The 24,973-nt window shown below is 34.6% G+C and overlaps 2 protein-coding genes and 1 pseudogene across 3 annotated transcripts; 2 read left to right on the top strand and 1 right to left on the bottom strand.

Annotated features, from left to right (window-relative positions):
• Nucleotides 1-192: 192 nt before the first annotated feature.
• On the top strand, nucleotides 193-5,812 carry LOC128015151 (PI-PLC X domain-containing protein 1). Of its 2 annotated transcripts, none has more exons than XM_052598828.1 (7): nucleotides 193-318; nucleotides 2,459-2,579; nucleotides 2,928-3,070; nucleotides 3,834-3,962; nucleotides 4,131-4,286; nucleotides 4,394-4,574; nucleotides 4,675-5,812. In XM_052598828.1, the coding sequence occupies exons 2-7, from the start codon at nucleotides 2,468-2,470 to the stop codon at nucleotides 4,905-4,907; spliced, it is 954 nt and encodes a 317-aa protein (XP_052454788.1). In that variant the 5' UTR covers nucleotides 193-318; nucleotides 2,459-2,467; the 3' UTR covers nucleotides 4,908-5,812. The 2 variants fall into 2 exon arrangements, with proteins under 2 accessions (XP_052454788.1, XP_052454790.1); XM_052598830.1 differs by lacking the exon at nucleotides 193-318 and adding an exon at nucleotides 1,652-2,144.
• Nucleotides 5,813-6,500: 688 nt separating this feature from the next.
• Nucleotides 6,501-9,896, bottom strand: LOC128015121 (putative GTP-binding protein 6; annotated as a pseudogene).
• A 2,655-nt stretch (nucleotides 9,897-12,551) lies between these two features.
• Nucleotides 12,552-21,591, top strand: LOC128015120 (omega-amidase NIT2). Its single transcript, XM_052598810.1, has 9 exons — nucleotides 12,552-12,659; nucleotides 16,374-16,492; nucleotides 16,610-16,724; nucleotides 16,813-16,901; nucleotides 17,471-17,564; nucleotides 18,022-18,096; nucleotides 18,183-18,261; nucleotides 18,344-18,489; nucleotides 21,578-21,591. Exons 1-9 carry the CDS (start codon nucleotides 12,632-12,634, stop codon nucleotides 21,589-21,591), a joined length of 759 nt encoding a protein of 252 aa, XP_052454770.1. The 5' UTR covers nucleotides 12,552-12,631.
• Nucleotides 21,592-24,973: the final 3,382 nt, after the last annotated feature.

Below are 24,973 nucleotides of genomic sequence, written 5' to 3'. Positions count from 1 at the left end.
TACAGTGCAATTCTAGTACTATAATATAGATAACAATATTAATGTGTCATTTATTCAACATCACTACCGCAGAGTGCTCCTTTTATAAAGCACTATGTAACCTTTCTAGTCTTGGTTTAACAGTATGAAGATCTACATCAGAATTCTCAACCATGTTCAACCTGCTCTTCAACACCTGTGTGTAATCTGAGAGATCTCTGACTTTCATTGGCTGGTGGTTTGAATAGAGCCAGATAAACTGGTAACTAGAACGCGAAGAAGGTATGAAGGTTGGACACTCCTTGAATAGATGAACTTGTCCACATTCAAAAGTTTGGCGTAAGTACTTTTCTTTTTTTATTTTCTGGAAATAAATTAATAGACGGTTCTAATCAGTAAGGGTGCATTAACTGAATCATAAATTGTTCATTTTTTAATACAAAAATTATACCTTTCAAAAAAAATTCAATCCTTTAGTGGCAGACGCCAAACATTTGACCCCTTCAGTGTATATACATATATAGACTTTTGTATGAAAAACACATTATCCTGTCCTTTAAATATTATATTATTACAAAGGAAAGGTAAATATTTAGAGCAGTTAAGCTCTAATTATGGATGGGATGTTTATTTTTCAAAAGCAACTTGATACTAGAAAATGACGTTTTTGATTAGACTGATGTGATGGAAATATGCATCCATTAGTATCTTTCCATCACCATGTGGACAATTTAACTAGAGCCATCAAAGGATTGGAGCTTGGAATCGTAAAGACTGATCTACTTGGGTTCTGTATTAATGTAATGAACATTAGACTATTTTTATCATTGTTTGACAGTTTGTGCTACAGCTGAAATATACTATTTTGTCTTGTTTTTTAAACTTTGTTATTAAAAATAGCTTTTTTGTGACATAATGCATGACAAAGAAGCCCTTGAAGCCACTTCACGCAATTCCAGTGAAGTAATTTTTTTTTTTTTTTTTTACTCAGTTGGACAGCTACGCAATATGAACTAGATTAAGTTGACTTTGTAAAACTGAAAACTATAGAACTGCACAGCTGGAATGAATAGGTTCCATTTCTTTATTTACTGAAAATTGGTCTGTAACTGGTCAAATGAATCGGTATTAAAGTGTTATAGATGTCTCTTCTGTGTACAGTGGTGATGCTGTGAGGTATTAGAGAAAAGTCCCGTGTGATCACAAAACACTGTTTCTCTTACAATCCTGAGGTCAGCAGTTTAGCAATCACCGCAGCAGAGAGGAGCTGCACCTCCAGTCGCTTCTAAAGAACACAATGGAGGAAATTAAACTTGCTCAGTCAGATGTATTCTGTAATAAAGGATGGCAAAAAGAATACGTGTTCACTGTAATTCATCGCGTGGTCAATTATCATAAAGTATACTAGCATCTGCCTCAAAATGTAACCCCTCCCTCGCTTGCCCGCACAAAATACGAATCCTACTATGGGAAAGGTTTATGAATATTAATTAAGCAAGGCTAACGACGCTTCCATTCGACCAGGCAATTCCCCTAATTAATATTCATGAGTCAAGTCTTCCACATCCGTAACTTTGCTAGCTGCCTCTCTACTTTTGTGCGAATGATTTCGCCCTACGGGGAGAGCGTCTCGTTACGTCATTAATATTTATGAGCCAAGCCTTCACCGTAGTCCGTTTCCAAAAACTGTCAGACTGACCGGGTGAAGAATGCAGTGGATTAATCCATCGTTTCTATCTCCATTTCTTTTCTATAATAATTTGAAACGTCCAGCAGATTCGTTTGATGATTGAAATGAAAGGGAAACTCTAAAACAAGTTTAATCTCATCATTACACGGAGAAGAGAGAGTGTCTTCCGGACTATTTCGGTTATCAACGCGGGATTTTGTTGTGGATACCTTGCCCGGTTCAACCTTGTGCCGCCAATGACAAGTTCATCACCGCGTAACATCCATCTCACTTTTACAGGACCACCATGGGGCTTTGGGAATCAATGAAGTGGACGGATTTCTCGTTTTCTTTTTAGCATCCGAGTCCTTCAGCATCGGAGTCTGGTGAAGCCGGTTTAACCTGTACTCACGTGTCACGTTTAACGAATTAAAATAGTACAAAACATATTTGCTGAAATATTCTTTCTGGACTGAGAAATCAAATTTAAAGCCTGGTAAATCCTGATATTTTTTAATTGATGAAAGTGCACATTTCAATTCATTGCATTTGAATGAAATCCTATATTTTAATAGACACTAGTCTTTTCCCTGTTAAATAAGCCACTAAAAATTCCCATGCTGGTCCAAGCTGGTTTGGAGCTGGTCTAGATGATAGCAACATGGTCTATTGATGAAGCTGCTTGACTTAGGAAGGCTTTCTGGTTAAGCTTTATCCAGATGCTAGTGTCTTTTTTGTGTGTTTATTTTGGATGCTTATCAAAGTATCAAGATGAACTGGAATGGCATACATATGTATACATTTTGACAGAAATCCAAGATGACATCGGAGGTCAGCCAGGTGTCATTGAGTGAGCTCCCCATGGACAACTGGATGTCCCATCTGCCCAGTGCACTGTGGGATACCCCTCTCTGTCACATGGCAATTCCAGGTATTTACCCTCACGTTTTAATTTATACATTCACTAATTGCATGCAAACTGATTTTTCTTGTTTGGCAGATTTAAGATCTGAAAAATATGATTTTAGTGGAATTTTCTTTTACCAACAATTCTGGACTTATTATACATCACTTTATGGTTCCAATTTAGTATGTATTAAATGATTGTATTAAATGTGGATATTGTTATATTAAGAGGGTGCCATTATTAATTGATTAAAGTGACCACAATGTTTTTGTATTGTTTTGTTTTTACAGTCTGCTTATATTTCCTTAGACATTTTAGTTCAATGCCATTAGTGCTCGTGGTCATTGTGTCATTGTCCTAATGGGTTTGTAGGGAGCCATAATACCATGACCTACAGTCTGGATAAGAATGACCGCTCTCCAGTGGACTTCACTCAACCAGATATGTTGAAAAAGCTGGACAAGTACATGAAACCCATCATAAGGCCATTTGTATACAAGTGGGCAATAGCACAGGTATGTCCTTGCAGATTTTTGTCAATGAGTCATTTTTCGGAAAGTGCTTTTTTATTTTGGATTAGTTATAAATTCAGTAAAATGTATATAATAATCACCATTACATGTTATTTCATGTATGTTTCTCCATTTTCAATTAGATTAATTTTTGGACAATGGTTGCACCATTCACATTGTCAGTTACATACAAATAGTAAACCATCTGAGCATATTGAAAGTCTTGCTGTCCTTCATATATTGAAATACAGAATCACTAATGCTATATCAGGATATGCATGATCAAATAATTTATATCTAGAAGTGTTGAATTTTTATGGTTGAAAAACCTCAATAATGGCTAAGTATGTAAAAGCTGAAAAATTGGGGGAAAAAATTCAATTTTGCTGGTTATGGTATCAAATCTAAAAGTTATAGACCATTTCATGTCAGCATGCATCAGCAGATTCCTGTAGAGCATGAGTCTCTGAAATCTATGAGCATGAGGGGGAATTAATTCCCATCTGCTGTCCTGAGGAAATCAGTCAAGCACTCAGTGGCTTTGCTACAGTGAAAGCTCTGAAAGCACGATGAGATGAGATGAGATAGTTATGACAAAAGTAACACTGATGGATGAGCACATTGTCCCAAATCTGTAGGTGAGATAGAGCGTTATCTTTTTTTACAGACATGATTTTCACATTCATTGGTTTCACGGACACTGTTTGTCTCCAGCACTATCTGCAACTGCATTGTTAATGATTGTGCTTTACATTATTTACCATAGGATTCAAGCATCAGGGAGCAGTTAGATTCTGGAGTGAGATACTGTGACCTGAGGATAGCACATCGGCCTAATGACAGTTCAAATGATCTCTACTTCTACCATGGTGTTTATACCACTATAACTGTGGAGGTAAGACAACTGACTACACAAAATGAAAACAATTGATTAAACATTTAAAATCCCATCTTGTCTATTTGCTGTGCAATCTGCTAAGTGCAGTAGTTCTAATCTGATTTTGATGTTTGAAGAGCATATATGTTTTTACTTGAATCTAACCAGTTTCTTGTGTTATTTCAGATGGCATTAGAAGAGATCAGAGAGTGGTTGGATGTTCATCCAAAGGAAGTTGTCATCCTCTCATTTAGCCACTTTCTGGGCCTCAATCAAGATCTTCACACACTGCTCGTCTCAACTATAAAGAGCGTTTTTGGTTCCAAACTGTGCCCCAAAATGGTATGCATCCATTTTTATTATTTAATTTTAGAAATAGATGATCGGATGTGGCATCAGTAACAATATGCTTCCAATATATATATATATAATTCTGATTTTTCTGCAAGGAGTATGTGACACTACAGAAATTATGGAGCCAGGGTCATCAAGTTATCGTTTCATACGAGCATGATATTGCTAACCACCAAGGAGAATTGTGGTTCCATATACCTTATTGGTGGGCAAACAAGTGCAAAGCTGAAGCGCTGATTGAGGAATTTGAACGTCGGAAACAAAATGGCCGACCAGGTTATCCTTGATAATATGCCATGTGTTTTTAAAATATATTTTATTCAGTCTTGGAAAAGTGGAATTAAACATCAGTTCTCATGTGCATTGTTTTCCACAGGCAGCTTCTTTGTGACTGGCATCAATCTTACTGAAGATCTGAAGTACATTTGCTCCCATCCCACAGACTCACTGAAAGACATGGTGATGTCTGCATATCCCGCATTACTTAGTTGGGTCAAGCAACAGAAGCCTGGTTCTAGCACTGGCTCCCTCAACATCATAGCTGGGGACTTTGTGACAGAGGGTTGGTTCATACCAACCGTCATTGCACTGAATGAAAATCTGCCTTGAGACTCTTTTAGTCTGCACAATGTATTTAACATTTGAAGAAAGAAGTGTTTCATGTTCTTGTGATGGTTTTTTTATACTAGTCAACTTTGCATTTTTTATGAGGGTGCTTACACACTATTTGTGCTGCATCAGCTCCATTCATTTTAATAGGGATGGTGCATTGAAAGGATGTAGTGTAAAAACACAAGGGTTTGTGAAAGTGAAGCTCAATCATGCAACCAAAAGCACTTTCTATACCCTCAAAATGGAACCTATGCATTCCTGTCCACCAAAAGCCCCGTCAGAGAATGGTTTCTAGTGTGTAAGCACCCTGAGTGTGATAAATCATTTTGAGTTATGGGTAGAATATGTTGTAATGCACTGACTATAATGACTTGAACTTACTGTCCTAAGCTTATTTATGCAGTTTCCAATATATACCTCTGATTTTGCTAAACCTTTGATCATTTTTAAGGACCTGCTTCCAAATGGATGTCATTATCAAGATCCAGGTTACCACTACTTTACATTAGCACATCATAGGACACATTAAGTTCCCGGTGGCCATCAATAGTTTGCATGAGAGTTGCTGAAGTCTACTCAATGCAAGCCAGGATTATCAAACACTCAGGATTGTTCATTCTCTATGATAAACTCTTTTCTACTGTGTGGAATGCAATGGAAATATGATACCAATAAGTACATGTCTGCATGGTGCACAGTGAAAAGCATGAAAAGACACTGGAATATTTCTGTAGTTGCACACGTTCTCTTCCATAGTAGCATGTTAAGCCAGTTTAATCATCTGTTTGCATTACAAACAAATATGCCTATACTAACAAAAATATCAACAGTTGAATGGCATATCAATTGTTCGCATTTAATGTCTGAATATTTACAATAAACATCTAGCAATAGTCACAGAATTGTGTTATGAGTTAATAATGACCACAAACAGAAGCGTGGGAGCAAGAATTAGGATTATGTGAAAAGCAGTATTTCACTTTGCTTGTGCTGTTGATTATGGTCACCAGGTTACTAAATCATGGCAAGTAACATATGCATAACATGACTTTTGTGTTGCCATACATTTCTAAAGGGACTATCTCACTTTCATACATGTGCTCTGGTCAAACTTGATTATTTACAGTTTAATGGTAAAATACATAAATAATATGGAAAAGTGTTTACTTAATATTTTTAAATTGCTTGTAATATATAATTTTACCACTAGCTGTCATTTTGTTTAGAGAAAGGGAAAAAAAGATACCCCAAGAATATACTTATTTTTATTTGTGAAAATTAGTTAAGTAGTCGGGAACAACCCGACTTTTAAGCAGAATATTAATACATTAGCCTATATTTTGGTGGAAATGAGCCTCCATAGCCTCTGTGGACTACAAGTAAGTTAGATTTTGTTTAAGATTTCTTTATTAAAACTAATAAATGTAAAGTAATTTATGTAATTTTTACAATTAATTTAATATTTTATTGCATAGAACATGTGTTTTGTGTATGAAACATAATGAACCCTCATTTGTTTTCAGGTAGCCATGATGCAATGAACTCTACAGGCAGTTGCTTCATGGCTTGAATCTTATCCCAAAGAAATAATCATTCTGGCATGTCTTCATTTTGAAGGGGTGGATTATAAACGGCATGACGAACTGAAGAAAATCTTTGGCTCTAAGCTGTGCCCTTGCTACATGTGAACCATTTGGAATTTTTCAACATAATAAAAATTTCACTTACATTCAAGAAGTCTCTAATTTTCAGCAAGGCTGCATTTATTTGATCAAACAGTAAGAACAGTATAATGTGAAATATAATTTAGAAAGAAACACATTAAATTGATCAAAAGCGATGAGACATTTAAACATTTTTTTTAAAAAGGTTTCTATTTCAAATAAATGCAGAATTCTGAAAAAAAAAATATTTATGTGTGTGTGTCAGTTTTTCCACTAAAATATTAAGAAGCTAAATCTTTTTTCAACATGAACAATAATAAGAATGATTATTAATAATTGAGCACTAAATCAGCATATTAGAATGATTTCCGAAAGATCATTTGAGACTGAATACTGTAATGGCTAATTTAAAAATATATTAAAACTTTTTAAATTTTTACATTTTAAATTGTAAAAATAGTGTACAATATTACTGTTTTTATGTTCAACTAAATGCAGTCTTGGTGAGCATAAGAAACGTATATATTCCAATCTTTTGACCGGCAGTGAAGAAGAAAACCAAATAAAGTTTGCACTCATCTGAACTAACACTTTAAACTAAAACAGGTTTAAATGTTACTGCTTTCTTTTGACTCATACATACATACATATTTTTTAAAGCAGGTCATTTTGATCTTGTGGAACCTGTGGACATCAGGCTATCTAGTCGTGTTGTCAGATGAAGACCAGTCAGCATCACACTATAATGAGTTATGGCCTGCTATCCCATACCTTTGGGCCAATCACCCTAATGCAGAAGAGCTGATCCCCTATCTCGAATGCCAGAAACAGCTTGGTCGACCTTGTGAGAAAAACTTTTGTTTGGTTATTTCTGAAAAAAAGAGAAAAGAAAAAAATTTGGTTCCTCATACCTCTGCTCTTAAATATCTGATCTCCGATCAGCATATTTCTGTTGCACAGAGGGGTTTTGGATATGATGCTTTATTGCCTCACACCCTCGGGTGTCTCTCCGAACTCTGACCATGGAGAACTGGAACTGCGTGAAGAAATGGCTAGAAAATCAGAAACCAGGAACTGAACACACGTCTTAACATAATTGCAGGTTACTTCATTGGTTCTATACCATTTTGTTCACTTATCATTGCTCTCAACAAAAAATTGCTTAGTTTATGAAGTAAATGATAAGTCTTTCTACACGTGAAGGTTTCATTTAAGAAATCAATCAACCAAGGTTTACAAGATTAGCATGTTTTCTAGTACACTAAAGTGTATTCAGACTAATGCCTAAATGTGCAATATTCAGTCCCCAGTATGTTTACATGTGCCTTTTACTATATAATTATGCCAGATGAATTAAGCATTCTTTAAAAACTAAAAAAAATTCACAGACATGTATTTTCTATCAATATGTTTTATATATTAACACAAATCCACTGTTTCTCAATGTCTGATTTTATTGTAATAAAATACTGGTTTCGAGATATTTGAAATATACTGATAATAAAGCAAATAAAAATTTACAAACATCAATTATTGCCCTGATTGTGTGATTTATTTTGGATGATGTGGCAATGTCTCTGTAGCCATCTGTTACTTATGTGACTTGAAACAGCATCCTGTAGCGGCCATATGTAGCTTGACTAATGATGACCTTGACGTTGGCGGTGCAGTCGTCTCCCACATTATCCACCGCCTGAACCATCGCCTCCTTAAACAGCCAACTGTGAAGGGCAAAGGACACCAAATTAAAAAGTCTGTGGATTAGATAATATATTCCCTTATTAATTTATTTTATATAACAGGTACGCTACTCGAGGGCTCGAGCTGCACTTTGAGGGTCATTGTTTGTTTGCCAGTATATTCAACAACAGCTTCTTCAAACTTTTCTTTTAATACCTCCAGCATGCAGTTTCAGATCTGATATTGGAATATCCTCATGATCACTGACCTCATATCAATGCAACATATATATATTTCTATAATAAAAATGTGATTGGTGTTTAGTTGTGCAAAATATATCATTGTCTAGGAAAGGCATTGCTACGTGGTTGCTGAAATCTGTGGTTTTTAACATATTGCTATGTTCTGTTTTTATTATTATTTTTTTTTAAAGATTTTGTTTGGCCCCTAGATATGGCTCAGGTCCATATTAATGGGACATCTAATATAATTTTTTATATAATATTTTTTTTAAATCAGATTTATCATTTGCACAGATTAGAAAAGTTACAAATCCTTTTAATAATTCAGGATTTGAAGCAATATCAATCTATGAAGCAAGGAATGTTTAAAAGTTTAATACTTACTAACTATTTAGATTAAATTGTTACACAAAAAGATGTCTCACCCTTCAGTGAGGTCAATCTTATTTTGCACCTCCATTATGGAATCCAATAGTCTTTCTGGAATCTGTAGATTATTTAGTAAATTTAGTATATTGACCTTTTGATTCACAGTTTCTGCATGTCTGATGTCTCTCACATGAATTATAAGGTCCTGCAAAAGGAGAGGGTGTTAAAACTTTCTATAACATTGCTAAAAAATAAAAAAGCTTGTTAGCGTTGTGCCCTGGGTATATACAGAATGCTTCACACCCTGCAGCGTGGCAGAGAAAGAGTCAATAAGCTTGTGATCTTGTGTTGAAAGAGCAAAATAAATCTGTTTACACTAATTTGTGTTTACTTATTAGTGAGAAATGCCATTACTTCACACACATAAGATTAAAACTGAAAAAAATAAAACTCACAAGGGCCATAACTTTTTCATAGAGATTTTTTTTTAATTCAGCAAAGGGTGCATTAAAGAGCCAATAAAGACATCTATAATTTTAAAAAATATTTCTATTTTATCTATTTTTCTATTTTCTTTTAACTTTTCAAAAAAAAAAAAAAAAAGATTTTGAGCTTTAAAAACAAACAAACAATAAAATAACATAAAATAAAAAAAGTCATGGTTCATGGTTTCCACAAATATATGAAACTGTGCTGACACTAAAGCAATGTCTGCTGAAAATCATCTTCATTTTATTACAAGAATGATTTACTTTTTTAAAATATAAGAATATTATTAGAAAAATAGTGAATAATTTACATAATTTACCTGAGCAAGGGGAGATTTTCAATTTGGCCTCTTTTGTTGTAGCGTTGCAGCGGAAAATATTCTGAACAAGTGAGTATCTCTCAAGCACCTTTACTCCCCAGGCTTTCTGCAATTCTTTCTGAATCTTTTCTTATAAAAAATGACTAATGCTTTAATTACAACAATATTCAAAGTATAACAAGATATTCTGACATTCAGAAAGAGACAGTTTGTTTGGTACCATGATGTTAGACTCTCTACCTCATCAAATTAAGCAAACTCATTGTTGTTGGAGATGAGCCCATCACCACTATCGACAATAATTGTCTCGCAATAATTAAATCATTTACAAGTCACTCAGAGAATAATTAAACATTTCTGTAGTCCATAATGATGAATGGTACAATGTGTTCTCATTGTATATTTTAACCACTAATTAATATTTTTGGTTTGTATGCAATGCATTGAGACACTGCAAAATCATGGATGTAAGGCTTCTAAATAGATCCACACAGCTCGTCTTGTCTGCCCTTCCCAGCATAACCTGGTAGATACACAAGAAGCACATTAAGTATATTTGTACTTCTGCCATTAAAGTAATGGATGACCCAAACGTTAAAATGTCTCTTCATTTCAAAAAACAATTTCTCAGCTCTGTAGGTCCATGCCATGCAAGTGAATTGTGACTAGAACGTTTAAGCCCCAAGAGATACCATGAGGCCAAATAAATTATACTTTTTATTTTTTAATTATGTATTCCTTTTAAATGTCACAACTAGACTATAAACTAAAGTTTATCTACCACCAAAATATGAAAATATATAATGTTCAAATATGAAGCATCAGCTGTTTTTATAAATGTTTCTTGAGTATCAAATTATAATTTTAGAATGATTTCTGAAGGATCATGTGACACTGAAGACTATATGCTGAAAATTCAGCTTTGCCATTACAAAAGTAAATTACATTAAAATATACATTAAAATATACAAATAGAAAAGAGTTATTGTAAAATATTATTACAATATGACTGTTTCTACTGCATTTCTGAACAAATAAATGAAGGCCTTGTGAGCATCAGACTTCAAAACCATCACAAAACCTATCCAACCCCAAACTGTCCTGTAGAACAGATATTTAAGGAACCTGAGGTTTTAACCTTTTATCAGCATTGGAACACTTTGCTGCTGCTTTCACTCCAAGGCCATGGATTATATTTTTACTGGAATGAAGTGTCTTAGTCACTAAACATTCAGTCCAATGACATCCTAAAATAATTCGCTGTTGACAAGTTAACATTAACTAAAGTACAATGCATTTATGTGAGACGTCCACAGGATGTAATGTCATTTACATTCCAACATTTGTCATTTAGGACAGTCTCTGACCATACTCCTGGAGCAATTTTAGGGACAAGCGCTGTTGCAAATGTCCACCTTTAAAGTTTGAACATAATTTATCCACACAAAGACCCACCCACACACACACATAAGTCAAAAATCTTGATGCACAAAAAAAGAAAAAAAAAGGAAAAGAAAAAACCTTACAGGAAAGTGATCCTTTGTGTTTGCAGAGAGAGGCGGTAATCAGGTCATTGAAATTTAACTTCTGGCCACCCAGACTTGAACTTTCTGTAACTCAAAGTTTACACATAATGTTTTTGTTGGTTGGTGTTTCCTACAATGACAAAATTAATTCTACACCTTATACTGTTGATATGTAATGCATGGTAGTAGACACTGCAGTTATGCTCATATATCCATTGTTATGATTATTAAATTAAAAAATGAATTTGGTAATTAAACCAAATGTTTCACTTGCATTACATTATTTGGATTAACGCTACACGTAAAAATAGATAACATTTAAAAAATATTATATTATATTTGATGACCAGCTTTGTTACAGTCAAGCATAATCAGTTCAGAGCTTTTACTAAGACTCATTCCGAGGGAACACGGTACCAATTATATTAAAAGTTTGAGTTTATAGTTAAAATATAAGTGCCGTTATAATACATACATATTTTACGTAACGTTAGTCACAATGCCTGCTTATGGCATTCAGTGTCCATAATCAGAAGAAGTTGGAGATTCGCAGCGTGCATTAACCCCATGACATTAAATAAACCAATCAAAAGACTTTGGAGGCAGTGTTGCCAACTTAGCGGATTTGTCGCTAGATTTAGCGACTTTTCAAACCCCCATAGCGACTTTTTTCCAAAAAAGCGACTAGCGACAAATCTAGCGACTTTTTTATGACAGACCTTATTTATTCTCTGAGACTCTCCAGTACTGCCGAACGAGCACAAGCGCTCGCGCTCTCTCTCTCTCTCTCTCTCTCTCTCTCTCTCCCCCCCCCCCCCACAGGCAGCGCGCGCACACGCATCTCTATCTGCCCTGTTCAGCGAGCAGAGAGGAGCAGCACTTTCAGTTAAAAAAAGATATTCTGTTGCTTCAAACTCTATTTTACATACAAGTACAGTCGAAATCACAGTTCAACCATTGTCTTAATCTTATGTGTATGTTATTTCATAGTCGTGAATAGGATTTTAGTGCACAGATTAACATCTTTGAGAGCTGGTATGTAGTCTTAATGGACCGCGTTTCAGTCATTATAATATTAATTCCGTTGTCTGACAACAGAAACATTAAAATATAATAATAAAAAACGTTTTATTGAGAATTTTTGCAGCATTAAAATGCAGTACATGAGCACAGAAAGGGCGAGATAATATGACGCACCTACGTCATGAATATGGTAATTACCATATGACGTCATCTAGCGACATTTAGCGACTTTTCAGGCAGGGTTTAGCTACTTTCCATTGAAAGAAGTTGGCAACACTGTTTGGAGGTTTGTACAGCCCATTTGGAGCTGGCTCCGACCTCCGTTTATACCAATCTCCGCTTTTTTGGCTGAAGGTTGCTGGCTTTCCTTATTTTGGCTTTGCTTTGATTACTATTGTCCTGTGTATCAATGTCTAGTACATTTAAGGCACGGTCGAGTGAGTATATTTTTATATTTAGAGTGGTTCAATGTTCGGATTATGCGGGTTGAGTTGTCATTTATCTGAACTTGGCATGCTCACATGCTTGATTTCACTTTGCATTGAACTGTCAGCTTGAAGATTGATTCAATGTTCAAACGTTTCAACCTAAAAACAGATATTATTTTGTTGATTTTTTGACTCCGATGTGGTTCATACAGATCATGTTTTGACTGTGCCTTTGACTTAAATTATGATTGGGCCCAAGCCGGAATTTCAACGTCAGGTTTTACCGGCATCACGGGTGAATTACGGTCATTCTGCAGACCTTGGATTAAAGCTGAATGATGTGTTGATTTTGAAAAGTTAATCAACGTTGATAAGACGTTATTTCACCGTCGTACACTGAAGACATAGGGTAGACGGTAATGTTTTCTCTTGGTTCTAAATATATGCGACTTCTAGTCCAGTGATATTTTTTGGACTGATGCGACTTATAGTCCAAAAAATACGGTAGTAGAACAATCTAAATACAATAATATTTAAGGGTTTTTGTAAAAATGTTTTGCATATAAATGCATATTTTTTGCAGCACTTGCAAGAGAAACCATTTTACCTTTAGGACTGAAACCAGTGGATCTTTTATTTTGGTGGAAAACTAGTTTCTGTCAAAAACACATTTTAGTAATGTGTCTGATTACAAGGGATGTGGACATTTGTGCAATGAAAATGTGTTGCACAGTTCGAGAAGGGAACCTTCAACCAGTTGATTTCTAACGGAACCCCCCTGCCCCCCCCGACTGTGTCTTCTTTACCATGGGGCATGCAGAATGAGATTTCTACCGAAGGGGACTCTAAAATGTTAGAACCAGCAGCCTCATGCATACAGTGTGGTTGTTCTTCGGGTGATCCTTGAAAGTGTCCCAGCGCTAGGTCCTTTCTGATGCCATCCCCTCCACTCTCCCCCACTTGTGCACTTTCTGTACCGTCCTGTATAAACATTCACATTTAATCATTTAACAGACGATTTTATCCAAAGCGACTTACAAATGAGAACAATTGAAGCAGTCAGATCAACAAGAGAACAACAACAGTATAAAAGTGCCAAGTCTCAGTTAGTGTAGTACAGAACGCATAGCCAGGTTTTTTATTTATTTATTTATTTTTATATAAAAGACAAGAAAACAAGGAAAAGTGCTAGTATTAGTTGGTTAAGTTCTGGTTAAAAGGTGAGTCTTTAGATGTTTCTTGAAAATGAGTAAAGACTCAAAAGCTGTACGAATTGAGATCTGGAGGTCATTCCACCAGCTGGGCACAGTCCAGGAGAAGGATCGTGAGAGTGATTTTGAGCCTCTTTGGGATGGCACCACAAGGCGTCGTTCACTTGCAGAGCGCAAACTTCTAGAGGGCACATAAGATTTAACCAGTGAGTTTAGGTATATTCACAATGTTTCACAATAACTTTGATATTGTGAAATATATTTAACTGAAAACTGAATACAAAATAAATAACACAATATTTTCACTTTACAGTTCAGCAACAGTGAGGTTGGAAACAAAGTGGACAACACTATTCATTAAACACTTATTTAATGTATTCAGATGAAAATGTACAATATTAACAAATTCAGAGCCCCCGGTTACACTGTTTTAATCAGAACACAAGGCTAGCAATACAGTGTAGTAAAATAAGTAAAATCAAATTCAGTACATTTTGATTAAACTAAGCACAATCAAAACCTATCACAAAAGATCAATGAATCTCTACCAGAAGAGACAGTGCAATGTAGTAGATGAACAATTTCTTACCAATGTTTCAAGAACAAGCTGGATCCTTGATGACTCTACAAGGGGAAAGAAGAAATGGTTTACTGAAAAGTTCTTAAAAAGCAGGATTTCATATTATACCATTTCTTTAAACCATTGGTTCTCAAACTTTTATCACTTCAGAAAATATTTGTTATTAAATATTAAGTTCCTCCATAATGACCAACATTACATTTCAGCAGCGTAATAGGCTAACTATTCAGCTACAGCTCTACAGTTAAAAAAATGAGGCAATTTTATTCTAACAAGAATATTAATTGTTGTCAGACACTTTACCATGGTTAATACATTTTGAACATTAACACTATATTGTGCTTACGTACAGGTAAATGAAAAAAAAAAGTTTAAATTAAAATATCATTTTAAATGTAATTATGTAACAAAAGTTACAAAAAACTGTACTGTTTATTAACTGTAACATACTTAAATGTGCAAATTTACTCAAAGATTAAATTAAAATGTATTAACGTTAATTCGTTTAATTTATTGATTCACCTGAATAACAACTAACGTTAGGCACTTGACACTTTGAAAACCATGGCTTTAAACAATCCTATTCATTTTCATTAATTCATTAAAATTGTACCGACATTTGCACTTATATGTTTCAGAAAACACTGAAACTATTATGAGAATAAAAAACATACATAACACACCCAGTGCATGGGATTCATATCAGGAAAATGTTGAAAAATCTCTAAAAGACAGATATAACTTACCAGCAACACATTAGGTGAGCATCTAACTTGATCATCTGTGATAAAGCAACGCAAAAATACACACACGGGTATTTATTTACCTGCAGGTTACATGTCCTTTAAGCTACCCATTTGTAAACTCTGGTTATATTTTACTATTTTCAAAAGATAATAAAGATAGCGATTTTTTTACCACATTTTGCAGTATGTTTGCAGGACCTCGCAGAACACATCTGACCCTTCTTGTGTTCACTGTTTTTGTTCTCCATTTACATGTCACGACTCAAATTCGCTCAAAATAAAAAAAATATTTACAGGCAAATATTAAATGATTTGGGACCGGCCGAGCAGTCAGTTTTAACGACCAGCAGCTCACAATCAGCCGCCTCACAAGACGACAATAACGGTCATATTTTAAAATGTAGAATGGCGCGAACCGATTCATTGTCCAGTTTCCTGAATGACAGCCAGATTAACCAATCATGATCGAAGTAATAAATTCAGTGTGATAAAGCTGCGAAATGTATATGGTTTTATTGTTGTTAATGATGATAATATTTAACATATACCTTTAGATTTTAGAATAGGTATCATGACTAAAATATTTAAAAATAATAATAATCTTAAATAATTTAATATAAATAATTTAAAAGCTTAACCTTTTTCAACCATTTAGCATTAAACATTTTTAACGTTTCATTAAAACAACTGACCTTATTTCAACCATATTTCAATGTTGAAAGTTGGTCATGTGCTGGAAGTTTTTAAACCGTTCATCTTTAAACGTTGAATCAACGTTGTTTCAACATTGAAACCACAACTGACCTTATTTCAACCATATTTCAACAATGAAAGTTGGTCATATGCTGGAAGTTTTTCAACCATTCGGCTTTAAACATTGAATCAACGTTGTTTCAACGTCATGGTCAGGGGCCGGCTGGTACAATGCCATCGTCGAATTCGCCGATATTTTGGAAAAAAAATTATAACTACCCCTAAATGGAATAAATACCCTACGATACGGGAGGATAAAAAATGTTTTCACTTTCTCTCGCAGTTATATCATTTGGTAATTATACTGTATATAAATTGCGGGCATCAAGGAGCCGCAACTAATATGGAGGGCATATTGTTGAAAGTTGAAAGAGTTGTGAATCATTGATCCTTCAGCAGCTTATAAACAAAAAATGGATCTTCTGCATCTTAGAGTTTCGCTTGGCTTTGGTGCAGTTACATGTGTCAAAGATCAAGGCGGACAACTTGGGAAGAGCACAAAAAATTGTGAAGGAGGCTGCAAGACAAGATGCAAAAATTGTAGTGTTGCCTGTAAGTATTACACATCTTATATATAGTTATATATTGCTCACCACTGTCATGATATATGCGATTGTATATCAATATTGGTTTATATAAAAATATGTAATTTAATAATCCATAATCCAGGAGTGCTTCAACTGTGGATCCAGGTTCTTTGCCGAGTATGCTGAGAAGATCCCAGGAGAGACCACACAGGTGTTGTCGCAGGCAGCCAAGGAGTGTGGGGTTTATTTAGTGGGCGGTGAGACTCTCAGACACAAATCAGCATGTTAGTGTATTTGATGCCAATCATTTCCATGTCCCTCACATGATTGTGTCTTTTTTTGTAGGATCCATTCCTGAGGAGGACGGAGGAAAGCTCTATAACACCTGCTCAATTTTTGGGCCTGATGGAAAGCTGCTTGTCAAACACAGGAAAGTAAGTAACAGTAAAGGCATTTTTTTGTGTTACACAAGACTCCTATTTCAAATAAATTCTCTTCTTTTGGACTTTAAATTCATCAAACATTAATAAAAAAATGTATCACAGCTTCAACAAAAATATTAAGCAGCACAACTGTTATCAACATTGATTATAATAAGAAATGTTTCTTGAGCTCCACATCAGAATATTAAAATGATTTGTGAAGAGTCATACGACACTGAAGCCTGGAGTATTCACCTTTGCCATCACAGGAACAAATTACATTTTAAAATATATTAAAAGTAATTTTAAATTGTAGTAATACTTTGATACAATTTAGAATGTAATATTTAATAATATTTGTGTTTTTACTGTATTTTTGATTAATTAAATGCAGCCTTAGTGAATTTAAGAGACTTCTCTAGAAACATTAAAAAAAATCTTACAGATCCCTACACTTTTGAATAGATATATATTTCAGGATGTATTAACAAGTATTTGAGTAAACAGTATGGCTTTGGTAGAAAATAAATAACTAAAAAACTTTTATGCATTTGTACTCTTTTATGTTAATTTCCCTTCAGATTCATCTTTATGATATTGATGTACCAGGGAAAATACGGTTTCAGGAGTCTGCAACACTAAGTCCGGGAAACAGTTTATCCATGTTTGAAACCCGTGAGTGTGTATTATAGAAATCTTGTCCATGTTATCAATGAACAGACAGTATATTATTACTATATTGCTTTTAGGACAATAATAGATTTTTGAACAACATTCAATGTTGGGTATATATTAGCCATTTTTTTTGTGCATGCACATTTCCCCATTATTGTTATATTTAGTTATCTGTAAAAACACTAATGATTTAACAACAATGTTGAAATCTTTAGCAGACTGAAACTGAATATCAATTCTCCATACTGTTCATTATAATATTATTGTAACTTTTAAAATAATTTAGTTAAATTTGAGTGTTACATTTTTTATTTATAGGGAAAAAAGTATTTAATTTTAATTATCAGCTATAACAGCTGATCAGAATTGGCCAGAATATAAATATCGGTGCAGTCCCAATGTTATCTTTATATGTTTGCTCTCTCTGAGATCATACAGTTTATGTATTTATTTGCAGCATTTTGCAAAGTAGGTGTGGGAATATGTTATGACATCAGATTTGCAGAGCTGGCACAGATCTATGCTAAAAAAGGTAAGAATTTCAATGCAAAGTTTTGTTAAAATGTAGTGTACTTATTCTTGATATGATTTCCTCATATCTCCATCTACTGTATGTAGGTTGCCAGCTTTTGGTATATCCTGGTGCCTTCAATATGACCACGGGTCCAGCTCACTGGGAGCTGCTGCAGAGGGGGAGGTCAGTATCTCAGACCACCTAGGGTCAATTAACTATTCGGTTCCCCATGCACGTTGTAAGACGGTTTGTGTCCTTTTCACAGGGCAGTGGATAATCAGGTCTATGTAGCCGCTGCTTCACCAGCAAGAGATGAAAGCGCCAGCTATGTGGCCTGGGGTCACAGCTCTGTGGTTAACCCTTGGTCAGTGCTTTCTGTCGGGTTATGCAATTACATGACATTTACTTTTAGTCATTTAGCAGACACTTTTATCCAAAACGATTTACAAATTAGTACAATGGAAGCAATCAAAACTAACAAAAGTATAAAATATATATATTAGGGGAGTGGTTAAAAACAATTCTCGGATGCATTGCGATTTTCTCTTCAATAATTCTGAACATTTCTTTCTGACACATGGCACATGTGTGCACTAGAGACAATCGCGGTAGGCTTCATTGCACAGAATATGCGCTGTGAGACACGCACACATTGCTTGCGAGTGTGTGCTTTCACCCAAGTATCCCAGAGTGCAGTCTGGACGATGGGGCGGGGCGACACGTTGGGGCGGAGCGACACGTGTCGCCCCGCCCACCTCAGCGGTTATTGGTTTATGATTAAGATGAGCTTATTGGTGTACAGATGCGTGACGATTTTACAGCTTATTGGTATACACTGTAAAAAATAATTCAGTGGCTTAGTAAATTTCACAAAAATAAAGAGCTATATTTACTTAATAAAATCTTTTGAAATCATTTAAGTGATATTTTGAGTGGGTCAGGTTAAAAATAATAATTAAAAATCCAACAAATAATTTCTCTAAAATTTACATATATTATTTAAGTTTATGTAATGAAAATAAATAATTATTTAACTAACTAATTATATTTTTAATATACCCTCAATATTTCTGGTGAATTCTAATAGAAATATTTGATAATTATTTACTTGTACTGATCTGTTTTAGAAACTAAAATTATTAAGTATTTCCTACCAATTTTCCTAAATAAAGTTCCATCTTAATAAATGACGGTTTAAATAAATTGAGTAAATTTCGCGGCTAAAGTGATCACGTGTGCAGCTCCGCAGGAAAAAAAAAATCTGCTTTCCTCAGCAGCGACGTCGACTAGCCATACTCCTCACAACTCCTGGTAAGTAACGTTAGTCAGCTAATCCTACTTACGTTTGTAACACTTTATTATAAAGTTAATAATTATTAAGCATTTCCTAACAATTGTCTTTGTATTTTACGTCATCTTCAACAAGTTTCGTAGCTTAATCGAAGTCCCCTGAAGGACGGCTTTCCTGAGTTTCCTCAGCAACGGCAAGACCCGCATACTCTCATGTAATTTAGCCAGCTAAAACTAAATATGTTTGTGATGTTTAATTCAGAAGTTAATTATTAAGGATTTCCTAACAATTGTGTTTGTATTTTGTGTCATCTTAAGAAGTTTAACAAGTTTCGCGGCTCAAGCAAGAGGCACCTGTCACTGAAGGACTGCTTTTCTCAGCAACGACGTGAACAGCATTACTCGAATTTCCTGTAAGTAACTTAGTCATTTTATAACGATGTATATTTGCAATACTTTATTCAAATGTTGCCGTGTGTACGTGTACATAACAGTGTAGTTTTCTAAGTTAGTTAGTGGGGCAGCGATATGTATGTTAGGGTTTTTTTTTTTTTTTTTTGGAGTGGGTTAACGTTCGTACTATTTGGATCACCGTTTATTTCAACCACCATTTGAAAGTCTAACGATAAGTGTATCGTGGTCCAGCAACTATAACTATACATGCCCAATGGAAAAGATTGTGTACAGGTTCCCCTTTGGGGTCAGTGGCTTGTCAAAAGGGAACACATCATTTATGAACTTTCAAATGACAACATTCTTTCTTGTAAAAAGCTGTCACGTTTTTGTAAAACATCATAATTACTACATGAACTCAAGTATGAGCTCTTAAATAACCTCTACAAATACGCCATGCAAAAGTATTTAAAATGGCGTGGACATAGCATAGACTGGTGCGTTTTAATCAGCTCCCACTATAGGGAGTTAGCCAGTTTAAGGCCTGCTCCGTTGTAAAATCATTCTAGTGCACTGAAACCTAAATCACATACAATATCGGTCAAAAGTTTGAAAACAGTAAGCTTTTTAATGTTTCTGAAATAAGTTTCTTAAGCTCATTAAGCTTGCATTTATTTAAAAAAAAAAAAAAAAATGCAGAAAAAACAACCGTCTATCCCCCCCTACCCTCTATCGCCATTTGGCTAATAATTTTTTTAGGGTTACTCGCCAGACTGATATAATATTTATATATATATATATATATATATATATATATATATATATATATAATATACATTAAAGCCGAATTTTCATTCCATTACTCCAGTCACCGCAGCTGTTTCACAACAAATCCAGACCTGGTGGGTATTGAAGGACAGCGGAGGCTGGGGCAGGGGTACATTGTTTTAATTTTAATTAAAGAAATATTTTTGTTCCCTGAAACAGATCAGTTTAATTTTGCATCCTTAAATAGTTTGATAGAAATTTCACAAATATATTATGTGTATTATAAATAAACAATGTATTAGTCAAATACTAAATTGTTTTAGTGGAAAAAAAAGATAAAATATAACTGTACATTTTAGATAAAATTAATTGTTGTATTTTTAGTCAATTATTATATGTTTACATTTATGCATTTGGCAGATGCTTTTATCCAAAGCAACTTACATTGCATTTCAAGGTACACATTTACAATCTTATCCATTTTTGCTAGCGCCGACGCTCTACTGTTTGAGCTACAGGAAAGCCATCTTTTTTATAATCAAGTAAACGATATTCAGAGATTTTATTAAGTTAATAAAGTTAAATATTACTGTAATATTTACTAAGCCACAGAATTATTTAGAGGGTTAAGGGTTGAGAGTGAGGGTTAATGCAATGCATATTTTTTTTCAAGTAGTGCAATTAAACAAGCTATTTTGTTTCAAAACCATTAGTCATTTTACTTAAATATTAAACATGTTTATAAAGAAATTTGTTGAAATAATGCAGACCTCAATAAAAGCCTATAGCATTGATTTACAGCATAGAAGCTCGCAGTTCGTCTCTTTTCATTTTTCTTTTAGGTTTATTGTTAAAAATAAATGTCCCTATGTAGAAAATTAACCTGTCCTCTTGTTAAGAAGAATGCTTTTTTTATTTTTATTTTTTTTGCAACTCCTCCCCCTAGTAAACTTTGTTTGAGATTTTACCTATCATATGGTCCAACAGAATGTTTGCTTCTTCAGGTGCTATTTGTTTTGTGTATTTGTCGCTTTCTTGTAACATTCAGGTCTAACCAGTTAACTTTAAAATTTGCCTGTAGGGTTCAGCTGATCTACCCGTCTTCGTACAAGCAGAGCTGGCAGAGGAGGTCATAAAAATCTAAATCCTTTGGGACAATGATGGTGCAGTCAGCGATGTAGGAGTTGTGATTGAGGGCATCACTGTCCTCCGCAGTCTTGGGAATCTCAGCAGAGCCTGCTGCTATCTTTTGGAAGTCACGTATGCATTGGATTTGAGATATCCCAAGACCCACAAATACAGATCCTTCTCAAAAAATTAGCATATTGTGATAAAGTTCATTATTTTCCATAATGTAATGATAAAAATTAAACTTTCATATATTTTAGATTCATTGCACACCAACTGAAATATTTCAGGTCTTTTATTGTTTTAATACTGAGGATTTTGGCATACAGCTCATGAAAAATTAGCATTTTCAAAAAATTAGCATATTTCATCCGACCAATAAAAGAAAAGTGTTTTTAATACAAAAAAAAAGTCAACCTTTAAATAATTATGTTCAGTTATCAACTCAATACTTCGGGAATCCGTTTGCAGAAATGACTGCTTCAATGTGGCGTGGCATGGAGGCAATCAGCCTGTGGCACTGCTGAGGTGTTATGGAGGCCCAGGATGCTTCGATAGCGGCCTTAAGCTCATTCAGAGTGTTGGGTCTTGCGTCTCTCAACTTTCTCTTCACAATATCCCACAGATTCTCTATGGGGTTCAGGTCAGGAGAGTTGGCAGGCCAATTGAGCACAGTAATACCATGGTCAGTAAACCATTTACCAGTGGTTTTGGCACTGTGAGCAGGTGCCAGGTTGTGCTGAAAAACGAAATCTTCATCTCCATAAAGCTTTTCAGCAGATGGAAGCATGAAGTGCTCCAAAATCTCCTGATAGCTAGCTGCATTGACCCTGCCCTTGATAAAACACAGTGGACCAACACCAGCAGCTGACATGGCACCCCAGACCATCACTGACTGTGGGTACTTGACACTGGACTTCAGGTATTTTGGCATTTCCTTCTCCCCAGTATTCCTCCAGACTCTGGACATGCAAAATTTGCTTTCATCCGAAAAAAGTACTTTGGACCACTGAGCAACAGTCCAGTGCTGCTTCTCTGTAGCCCATTTCCTGCACACGCCACGGTGGCTCTGGATGTTTCTACTCCAGACTCAGTCCACTGCTTCCTCAGGTCCCCCAAGGTCTGGAATCGGTCCTTCTCCACAATCTTCCTCAGGATCCGGTCACCTCTTCTCATTGTGCAGCGTTTTTTGCCCCACTTTTTCCTTCCCACAGACTTCCCACTGAGGTGCCTTGATACAGCACTCTGGGAACAGCCTATTCGTCTTACCCTCTCGCTTGAGGGTGTCAATGATGGCCTTCTCAGGTCGGCAGTCTTACCCATGATTGCGATTTTGAGTAATGAACCAGACTGGGAGTTTTTAAAAGCCTCAGGAATCTGTTGCAGATGTTTAGAGTTAATTAGTTGATTCAGATGATTAGGTTAATGGCTCGTTTAGAGAACCTTTTCATGATATACTCATTTTTTGAGATAGGAATTTTGGGTTTTAATGAGCTATATGCCAAAATCATCACTAATAAAACAATAAAAGACCTGAAATATTTCAGTTTGTGTGCAATGAATCAAAAATATATGAAACTTTAATTTTTATCAGTACATTATGGAAAATAATGAACTTCATCACAATATGCTAATTTTTTGAGAAGGACCTGTACTCACTTGAGTTGTTCCAAAAACTGTTTCTTGAGCTGGATCCTCCAAAACTCTCTGTTAATGTTCAGAGGTTAAAAAATTATCTTCTTGCATAGTAGCGGTTCATGATCATCCCACAGAATGGGTATTCCTGATGGAAGTGTTTCTGTTATCGGATTAATTCTGTTGAAGGGATAGTTTACCCAAAAAGATGATGTTGTCATAATTTACTCTCCCTCAATTTGTCCCAAACCTGTACGAGTTTCTTTCTTCTGTTGAACACAAAAGATATTTTAAGTGAAGTGACGTGACATTCAGCCAAGTAATAAAGAGTGTTGGTTAACGCAGTTAAAGGTTGCCATTGACTTTGCATAGTATACTTTTTTTTTTTCCTACCATGGAAGTCAATGGCAACTTTCAACTGTCTGTTAACCAACATTCATTAAAATATCTTTTGTGTTCAACAGAAGAAAGAAACTCGTACAGGTTTGGGACAACTTGAGGGCGAGTACATTATGACAACATCATCTTTTTGGGTGAACTATCCCTTTAATATTGATGTAAGTGTTGCTTTTTTTATGGTTTAATGAGTGGTAATGAGTGTGACTGCAAATGGCTGGTATGCACCAGGAACAAAGTAAGATGTCATTTCTCTTACGGCTATCATATTTTACATGTAATCTACTTGAATACTAAGATGGATGAAATGTTTCATAAGGTTTAATCATTTCCCTTATGGCTACTTTACAGTTTTTAATTTTTGCAATCTACTGGAATATTAAAATGGATAAAATGTTTCAAAGGTTGATTTTAGACTTTGTCTAATGTTTAATTGACAAATAAATGTTTAATAAAAAATGTGTTTCTTTCTTTATTTGGTTTTATTATATTGTAAAGGGTAAATAGTGTAAAAAAATTTTGATCATTTATAGTCCAATATTAAGTTAAATTCACTTTTACATGTAGTAAACATAGCACATTTGTTTGGTTAAATTTCATCCAATATTTCAATTATATCTACTCAATATTTTTTGTTTATTTTACGTAGAATTACATTTGTGGTGTTTTATAATTTTGATTATATCTAATTAATTTTATTTCTCATATAAAGTTATTCAGTTATTCAGATTTACTTAATTTTTTTACTTACAATTACTCAATTTAAACAGTATATTTCATTGATTTCACAGCTTTAAAATTTACTCAATTCTTTTGAGTGTAAAAATGTTTCACCAAAAAAATTGAGTAAATAATAGTTAAACTTTTTACAGTGTAGAGAATTATGACGCTATTAGCAGGATTGGAATGCGGAAGTAGACACTCAGATGAATAAACTTTTAATATAAATTAAAAAGTGAATATAAATGTTGTGTATAAATGTTTTTGCATTTATTGTTGCATTTCCACAACATCCCGTATAAATACAAAGAGTTTTGGATTACGACGAACAGAATAGAAATAAATGTTCTACTCCCTCAATTGCTGTAGACGCTAACTCAGCATTACTCGCTGGTTTGAAAATGAAACCGCAATATTATGCGAAGTATGGTTATGTAGATAGTCATGGAGTAGTAGGAGTATCTTGATTTATATATTCAAATTATATATACATATACATATATATATATATATATATATATATATGTATATGTGTGTGTGTGTATATGTATATGCATATGTATGT

This window comes from Carassius gibelio, chromosome A6 (assembly GCF_023724105.1).
Source record: "Carassius gibelio isolate Cgi1373 ecotype wild population from Czech Republic chromosome A6, carGib1.2-hapl.c, whole genome shotgun sequence".
Classification (NCBI taxonomy): Eukaryota; Metazoa; Chordata; class Actinopteri; order Cypriniformes; family Cyprinidae; genus Carassius; species Carassius gibelio.
Note: the sequence above shows the minus strand (reverse complement) of the source record. Positions and strands in the feature narration are given on the sequence as shown.